Genomic DNA, 9,826 nt, shown 5'->3' with positions numbered 1-9,826 from the left:
TCCTGCATGCATATAATTCTATGATTAATGACTTGCCAGGAGAGCTCAACGTGATTGAGAAGTCAACTACTATTGCAACGGATCAATTAGTGGACGAGTGCGTGAATGAGGTGCCAGGAAAGGAAAAAAATAATGTGGTGGAATCAATGACGCGTGAAGGAATCAATTGTGGGGATCCAATTGAAGGAAAAAAATTAAACAGTAGTTGTAAGCCTGCTAGGGTCCTGGACCATGCAAAACGTGTTCTTCCTTCTTGGACACGCAGATGTAGGCCGGTCACCCAAAGTCAGGTTAATTCAATCGGAAAAATTACAGGGAAGAAGAGAGAGCATGTGACTTCAGATGATCATGTAGAAGTGTTTTCAAAGCGCCTTCAGATTTCTCAGAATGGTGAAGCAGAATCCAATATATTGGCGGAGGCTGATATTCAGCCCCGCCAGGAGCAATGAGTTGCTTAGCTTGGAACTGTCATGGGCTTGGGAACCTACATACAGGGAGAGAGCTTGTGGAATTCACACAGGCTAAAGATCCCTCTGTAGTGTTTGTGGCTGAGACACTTACAGATGATGCAAGGCTGGAAATTATACAAAGAAGCATTGAACACGATCACCGATGGGTGTTTCCAAGGGAGGGTAGAGGTGGTGGTTTGGCTTTGTTTTGGAAGTCTTCAATTAATTTGTCAGTAGTGGGATCATGCAAGTACTATATAGATGCTATCATAGATAGGGGTTCGGAGAATGAATGGCGTCTAACCGGATTCTATGGTGAGCCTGAAACAGCAAGGAGGTCGGAAGCGTGGGAGAAACTCAGGTATCTCAATGCTCAATTTGATATACCTTGGCTATGCGTTGGGGATTTCAATGAGATAATTAGACAAGATGAAAAGGTGGGAGGAGCTCTAGGACCCCATAATCAAATGCAATTGTTCAGAGAAGTCTTAGACGAGTGCGGATTCATGGATTTGGGCTATGTTGGCCCTAAATTCACATGGGCTAGACACTTGACAATGGCAACTCAATCTGGGAAAGATTAGATCGAGGTTTGGCAACCAATAATTGGTTCTTAAAATTTCCAGGTACAAGGGTTCACAATTTAAGGTGTGATTCTTCGGATCACAACCCTCTCCTCATTGTGTTTTCAGGACTGGATCCTCCTAAACGGAAGAAAGTGTTTCGGTTTGAAGAAATGTGGTTGTCAAATCCTGGTTGTTCGGAGATTGTTGAAGCTGTGTGGAGTAGGTGTGAAATCGAGCCTATGGGAGGGATTGTAAGTAGAGTTGAGAAATGTGGGAGGGATTTAAGTTGGTGGGATAAGAATGTTTTTGGGAATGTGAGAAGGGAGCTGGAAAAACGGAAAAAACTTTTACCAAAGGCCGAGGAGGAGGCTATTCTAAGGGGAGATAATACAAGGGTTAGAGAATTAAAAAAAGAAATTGAAGAGTGGCGTGATAAGGAGGCCACAATGTGGGCACAGAGGTCAAGGATTTTATGGGCAAGGCAAGGAGATAAAAACTCGAGGTACTTTCACAATTGTGCTACGAAAAGATACCGGAAAAATGTGATAGAAGGTTTGAGAGATGAAGCAGGTTCATGGAAGTCTAACCCGGAAGACATTACAGAAATACTTGTAAGTTATTACCAATCACTTTTCACTTCTACGGGTCATATGGATTCTTCACAGGTGTGGGAGTGTGTACCTAGGGTGATTACTGATGAGATGAATGCCCTATTGAGCAAAAAATTTGAAGTACATGAAGTAGAAGTGGCCTTACAACAAATGGCTCCCCTTAAAGCCCCTGGTCCGAACGGAATGCCACCTTTATTTTACCAACACTTTTGGGGAACAGTTAGACATGATGTTTCCTCCTCCATCCTCATGTGGCTAAACTCAGGTATTTTGCCCCAGTCTCTCAACCATACTTTTATCACACTTGTCCCCAAAATTAAATCCCCTGAATTTGCCCACCATTTTCGCCCTATTAGTTTATGTAACGTGTTGTATAAAATCTTTTCAAAAATTTTAGCCAACCGTTTAAAAAAAGTCTTACCTTCTATCATCACTGAACACCAATTTGCCTTTACAAAAGATAGACTTATCTCTGACAACATAATGGTGGCATTTGAGACTTTACATTGTTTACAAAGATATAAATCTGGCTCACATGGTTATATGGCAGTTAAACTCGACATGAGTAAGGCATATGATAGGGTGGAATGGACTTTTTTGGAAGGTGTTATGAGGAGGATGGGTTTCAATGAAGGATGGATAAACCTGATTATGTTGTGTGTGAAAACGGTTACTTATTCAGTGTTGGTGAATGGAGAACCTTGTGGAATGATTCATCCTACAAGAGGAATTAGGCAAGGCGAAATTCAAGTGTTTGAAAACATTGATCACCTCTTTGACTTACCGGACAACCACTTCTATGCTGTTATGGACTGCTTTTGTGAGAAAAATTGGAGCAACACTCCACAACACAAGATTGGCTATTGCCAGCAGTGCCCTGACAAGGTTAACTGGCCTGCTGAGCTTGGCCCCAAGCCACCCCTGTACTTCAATGCTGGCTTCTTTGTGTATGAGCCTAATCTATCCACATACCATGATCTCCTTGAGACCCTTCAAGTTACCACTCCTACAACTTTTGCTGAGCAGGTAAATCTTAGTTCTAGTTGCGGTTGAAAAACTACCATGTTTCTCATCCAATTCATATTAATTGCATGATGCATCAAATGAATTGCTTATTTGTGTATGACCCAGTTTGGAGGTCATGTGGCTTGATTTGATATATTAATATCAAGCTACTTTCAAGCCATTAGACCATAATGTTGTGGACGTGCTTCTATGGTTTTGAAGCACAAAAATCTATGACTTTTATTCATTTTTTTCTATGGTGAATGGTGAATATTTGTAATAGTACCTTACTAAAAAATTCGTGATTCTTTCAGGACTTTTTGAACATGTTCTTCAAAGATATTTACAAGCCAATCTCTCCAGTTTACAATCTTGTGCTTGCCATGTTATGGCGCCATCCAGAGAACATTGAGTTTGATAAAGTCAAAGTTGTTCACTATTGTGCTAATGTGAGTATCCGCTTTGTTCGTCATAATAATTTCAAATTTTAATAAATTTCAATTTTTTTTTCTTGGTATATGTAATACTAATGAAGTATGTTTTTGATTGGTTTACAGGGCTCTAAGCCATGGAGGTACACTGGTGAGGAAGAAAACATGGACAGGGAAGATATCAAGTTGCTAGTGAAGAAATGGTGGGACATTTATAATGATGAGTCATTGGACTACAAGAACACATTAGCTTCTGTAGAGGCTAAGGCTGGTGTTGAGAAAAATGGCTTGAAACGATTCTTGACAGCGGTGTCGGAGGCTGTTAGTCACTACATTAATGCCCCATCTGCTGCTTAGTGCTTGTTTTAAGTTCAATGGAAATGAAGCTTGTTTAGGACTAGAAGTAATTGATACAGGGTTGGTTTTTATTTGTATGGTTTTGGAATGATCTTCTGTTTTTATGTTGAAGACTTTCCTATTACATATGTTTTCAGTTTTCAATTTGTTATTGTCTTCTGTTTTAAGACGAAGACATGCACTCCTATTATTATGTTAGGAGTTTCAGGGCCATTGGTCTTGCTTTTGCTTTGTTTTCTTTGTTCATATTTTCAATTTATAGGAACAAATATTTTGGTGTACGTAAGTTCACAATTCTCTCTCTCTCTCTCTCTCTCTCTCTCTCTCTGTTAATTTTTATTTTTTATGGGAACTTTGTTAATTTGTTATGTCTGCAAATGTCCAACCTTGTCAAATTGTAACGGTTTTAATGCACTTTAGGGTCGGTTTTAGTCCAAATATCTAAACATTATCTTAACATTTTAGTACCAAGTCTAAAACATTATCCAAAGTAAACATGGTCGGTTTTACCGTTTCAGTCCAACTGACAAAAAAAACCAAAACTAGAAAAGTAAACCCTTTTGCTAAGTGACAAGATTAAAGTTCTCTAAATAGTAAATAATATGGTGAAAGTAGCTCCCAATAGGAAAAAGAATTCTAAATCTAATAGACGCCTATGGTTATGCCACATGACTGTTTATTTTCTACTTTGACGAAGTAAGGTCCCATGGACCCACTTAACACTGGTTGTTAAGCAGTAAATATATTATCTATTATTGGGTCTACTTTATGTTAATGATGGAAATCTAAGGAAGCTTCGTAACGGTGAATTTTTTTATTTTTTTATTTTTGGTATCCAACAGAGTCACATCCACGCGTTGAAGACAATTGGGATCTTGGAAATTTACAAGTTTGTTTAGATGAGGTTCTTTTTTATTTTTTTATTTTTTTTTATTTTTGTAATTTTAAAATTTCGTTTAGATGAGGTCCTTGTTTCACACTACGGAATCAAAACTACCATATATTACACTAGTAATCTAATTTTTAAGAATTCGGTATGAATGACTATCATGAATTTTGGTGAAAACCTAATTATTATGATAAATTCCCCAATTATAAAACAATGTAATACTACTAGTTCTGATTGATTCGATAAGAGATGAGTCAAAATAGGTGAAATCAAGAATACTTGTTCGAATGAAAAGACATATTATAATTTTTTTTAAAGTAATGACTAATTTGGATTGGTTTTCAAGAGGATCTCAAGCGTTCACATACATAAAATTTGTTCACTAGTGTTGACCATATATTGGAAAATTGTGACTTGACTTCTGAAATTATATTATTTAGTTTATTAGAATTATATTACCAAATAGTTATAAATTAATGTTAAAAAAAACATAAGTGAGAAAGTGAAAGATGAATGTTTAAAAAAAACAAGTGAGAAAGTGAAAGATGAATTGACGATGGTGATCCTAGATTAGTGTAATTCCAAGAGCAAATAAATATGAAATATTCAAATGGGCACTTGACTAACCAGTCAAATACTATTTATGTTGAATGACTTACATATCTACTTGAACCGTCTTCGTTCGTTAACATAAACCTAAGGACTACCTTATAAGGCTAAATACTACTGACTGATTGATAGTAAAGTAGCACTACAAGGGAAGGGTGATGAGAGTAAAATAAACATGAAATTGAAGCTCCAAGTAGTAGGAAGAGCCCAAGGCTCTAATTGCATGCTTGTTGAAGAATGAGCTTGCAACTCAAAGGCAGTGTCTTAGTTAAAGGAACCGATTGGAGTTATAGTAAATATAAGTCTTCATAGAGAAATTGTCACTACTTATGGACTTGAAACTGTTAAAAGAAAAGTGAAGACAAGATAACCAATCAAGTATTCCACTAAGATTTCAAATAACACTTGCAGAAAACATTACGTCTCACGGTTTAAAAATATTTGTGGAGATAGATATGGAAACCCCCCGTGGATGGGTGGAGGAGATAGAGGAGAACCCCAAATATCCTAAAACCATCTTAAAATCCTTCATTAGGAAACAACTATAATATAAGACTGATGTTTTTTTTTTATTTTTTATAACAGAGCTGGTAATAACGATGTGAAAAGTGAATTATTATATATTATAGATGGGCAAGGCTTATGTACAGTACTTTGGTGCTGTTCCTTCAATTCCTCTTTTAAGATTCCGCTATGTAGATTTTTTCTCATGGGATGGAAATATATTTTTTAATTAAGTAGCCACATGACTGAATCTTAAGAGGGGGAACCTAATAAATAACACTTAAAATATTGTACCTAAGTTTTGTCCATTATAGATTATATATAGATGTAGATTGTATGCAATAGCTACCAAATATTATACTTAGTATATTTTCACAAAATCAATTTGTGAACTAGATGATGATAAAAGCCTAATAGTTTATGGAGCCTCTTTGCAATACAAAGACACTTGAATGGGGTCCCATGCATTAAAAATGAAGATAACAAAGTATTTATTAAAATGTGGGTTCTAGTTACCTAGATGGAGGCATTCAAGTGTTTGAAAACATCGATCACCTCTTTGATTTACTAGACAATCACTTCTATGCTATAATGGATTGCTTTTGTGAGAAAACATGGAGCAACACTCCACAACACAAGATTGGCTATTGTTAGCAGTGCCCTGACAAAGTCAACTGGCCTGTTGAGCTTGGCCCTAAGCCACCCCTGCACTTCAACGCTGGCTTCTTTGTGTATGAGCCTAATCTATCCACATACCATGATCTACTTGAGACCCTTCAAGTTACCTCTCCTACAGCTTTTGCTGAGCAGGTAAATCTTAGTCCTACAACTCATGCAATTCACATTAAGTTCTTATTTGTGTATGAAAGCTCGAAAATGTGTTAAAAACACAATAGCTGTTTAGACCCCTAAATTAAAGTTACGGCTCTATAGATTTTACATTAACTTAATACTAAGTGCGAAATAGTTTAAATGTGAACGGATAAACAAACAAGTTATTCTAATCCATAATTATAGCAACACAGCAGTAAAATGGAATGTAAAAGAGTAAGGAAGAAAGATGCAAATACAAGATAACACGCCGATGTGTTATCGAAGAGGAAACCAAAAAACTCGACAAAAAACCTCTCCACCGCCCTCTAAGCGGTAATCGATCCACTAGACAATCAGTTGGGATACATGAGTTAGCGAGAGACCCTCCAAGTCTAATCTACTCAATGTACCTAAGCCCTCCAAACTCCTACTCCAACAAGGCTTCTTGAAACTGTGTCTTGTCTAACTCTTCGGGTCCCGCAATAAACTTCATGTTGCATCTGCCATCCTTAGCTTCTTCCAATACTTTCCAGTAGCTCCAAAACCTCACTTGACACTCTGAAAGGGTGTGGTAAGTGTTTGGGCTATTAACCTCTTAATGGTATGGAAATGGAGAGGTAGGAGTTGAAGAAATTCTACAAGCAAATGTGTAGAGGATTATGGGTATAACAATCTCTAACTCTTAAGATGTTTGGCTAGGGTTTTCTCTCAGAAGCACTCCTCAACATTTGTGGGTAATGTGGGTTTATATAGTGTGATTACAGAAAGTGTGTATCAAATAGTACAGTCTGATAGAACAGAATGCCTCACAGATGTCTTGCGAGAAGGCTTTACTCGTGAGCTACTCATGAAATATAATTGTCGCCATCTGTCCTGACTCTTCACATTCCAGTCATGTGCAGGGCACATGGTTCACTTCGTGGGATGCTTAGTCGCAAGATACCTGCGAGAGCTCCTCAATCTTCAGTTGCTTGAGTCTTCACACTCTCTCTCTCTATCACACAACCCTTACAATCAAATCCCACAATAAATACAAAGTACAAAAGATTGAATGAAATTACAATCAAATTTGGCACGGAATAAAAGCCAACAAAACATATAGTTGTAAATCACAACTTTACAGTGTATGACCTAGTTTGGAGGGCATGTGATTTGATTTGATAGGTTCATATCAAGCTACTTTCAAGCCATTGGACCATTATGTTTTGGATGTGCTTCTTTGGCTTTGAAACACAAAAATCTATGACTTTTATTCTTTTTTTCTATGGTGAATATTAGTAATAGTACCTTACTAAAAATTTTTTTGATTCTTTTAGGACTTTTTAAACATGTTCTTTAAGGATATTTACTAGTCAATCTCTCCAGTTTACAATTTTATGCTTGCCATGTTATGGCGCCATCTTGAGAACATTGAATTTGATAAAGTCAAAGTTGTTTACTACTGCACTACTGTAAGTATCCACTTCATTCATAGTAACAATTGTAAATTTTAATAAATTTCAATTTTTTTTACCTTGATATATGTTATATCAATGAAGTATGTTTTTAATTGATTTATAGGGCTCTAAGCCATGGAGGTACACTGGCGAGGAAGAGAACATGGACAGGGAAGACATCAAGTTGCTAGTGAAGAGATGGTGGGACATATACAATGATGAATCATTGGACTATAAGAACACATTAGCTAATGTAGAGGCTAAAGCTGGTGTTGAGAAAAATGGCTTGAAACGATTCTTGACAGCGGTGTCGGAGGCTGTTGGTCACTACATTAATGCCCCATCTGCTGCTTAGTGCTTGTTTTAAGTTCAATGGAAATGAAGCTTGTGTAGGACTATAAGTAATGGGTATAGGATTGGTTTTTATTTGTTGTATGGTTTGGAATGGTCTTCTGTTTTAAGTTGAAGACTTTCCTATTACATATGTTACCAGTTTTTAATTTGTTATGGTCTTCTATTTTAAGTCGGAAGACTTACACTCCTATTATTATGTCAGGAGATTCAGGTCCATTGGTCTTGGGCCAAAATAGGTAACTAGCAATAATTTTCCAACTATATAGTTAGTAGTCAATATTTGCAAACTATATGATTTTGGTATATAAATCGAGTCTCAGAGACTCGATTTGTAAACCAAAAAAAAAATTTTAAGTCCCAGGTCTCATGTACAAGCTAAAACACCCAAACTGAAACACCTAAAAAAATAAAAATACAATCAGATCAGAGAGACAGAAAGTCAGATCAGAGAGAGAGAAAGTCTCGCAGGCCGCGCGGCCTGGGTGCACCTCCTCAGCCTGGGTCTCGACCTGATCCAGTGCAGGTGTTGTTTTCCTCGGCTTCTTTCTTTTTTTTTCTTCTTCGGCATCTTTTTTATTTATTTTTTATTTATTTTTTTGGCTTTGATTTCTTTGATTTGTTGGTGCTGTTGTTCTGTTGGAGTTGTTGGTTGTTCTTTTTTATGGTCTGTCCTTATAAATCGAGTCTTAGAGACTCGATTTCCATGTGGGCGCTACGTGGAAAAAGATGCCACATCAGACATGATCAGGCCATGAAAAACGAGTTTCTGAGACTCGATTTATGTGCCAAAATCGAGTCTCTTAGACTCGAGATGCTAGTAAAAAATATATTTTACACGCATTGACTACAAATTATATAATTGGAAAATTATTGCTAGTTACCCATTTTGGCCTTGGTCTTGCTTTTGCTTTGTTTTCTTTGTTCATATTTTTAATTTATAAGAACAAATATTTCGGTGTATATAAGTTGTTAATTCTCTCTGTGTCTCTGTGTCTCTTTCTCTTTGTGTGTGTTAATTTTTATTTTTTATGGAAACTTTGTTAATTTTTTACGTCTGCAAATGTCCAACCTTGTCGAATTGCAACCGTTTCAATGCACCTCAGGATCAGTTTTAGTCCAAATATCTAAACATTATCTTAACATTTTAGTAGAAAGTCTAAAACATTATCCAAAGTGAAAATGGTCGGTTTTACCGTGTTTCAGTCCAACTAACAAAACTAGAAAAAGAGTACCTTTTGGCCAGGTGGCAAGATTAAAGTTCTCTAAATAATAAATAATATGGTGAAACGTAGCCCCCACTAGGAAAAAGAATTCCAAATTCCATGAGTCTAACAGACGCCTANAAATTCCAGTGAGTCTAACAGACGCCTATGGTTATGCCACTGTTTATTTTCTACATTGAAAAAGTAAGGTCCCATGGACCCACTTACACTTGTTTTTTTACATTACTTCTAGTTGTGCCACATACTTTATTTTCTACTTTCAAGAAGTAAGGTCCCATGACCGACTACTTTGTTTTATGAGCATTCTTCTTGCTTGTGCATAAAAATATCTGCACTATCAAAACTTACTTTCTTTATTTTATATAATTACTTTTACAATTCTAAATCTCAATCTTTATTTTTATAAATCATATTAAAATATTATAAAATAACTTGCGCAAAATCTATATTGAAAGCCCACCTAACCCTACAACAACCATCAACCACCGTGGCCAAATTCAAACCCATCCCCAAAACATAAGGGAAGAGAGGGTCAAGATAGGAAGTGTGAGAAACACTTTAGGAAAAACTCTTTGAGTA

General features: G+C 36.5%; 1 protein-coding gene and 1 pseudogene across 1 annotated transcript; both read left to right on the top strand.

The window, feature by feature from the left end:
* Positions 1–2,370: 2,370 nt before the first annotated feature.
* Positions 2,371–3,700, top strand: LOC112007256 (galactinol synthase 2). The gene is made up of 3 exons (XM_065770920.1): positions 2,371–2,652; positions 2,946–3,080; positions 3,189–3,700. The coding sequence occupies exons 1-3, from the start codon at positions 2,434–2,436 to the stop codon at positions 3,417–3,419; spliced, it is 585 nt and encodes a 194-aa protein (XP_065626992.1). The 5' UTR covers positions 2,371–2,433; the 3' UTR covers positions 3,420–3,700.
* A 1,846-nt stretch (positions 3,701–5,546) lies between these two features.
* Positions 5,547–8,095, top strand: LOC112007230 (galactinol synthase 2-like; annotated as a pseudogene).
* The last annotated feature ends 1,731 nt before the right edge of the window (positions 8,096–9,826 follow it).

Source organism: Quercus suber, unplaced genomic scaffold (genome assembly GCF_002906115.3).
Source record: "Quercus suber isolate HL8 unplaced genomic scaffold, Cork oak 2.0 scaffold_4, whole genome shotgun sequence".
In the NCBI taxonomy this organism is placed as follows: Eukaryota; Viridiplantae; Streptophyta; class Magnoliopsida; order Fagales; family Fagaceae; genus Quercus; species Quercus suber.
This window is presented reverse-complemented; position numbering and strand designations above follow the sequence as displayed.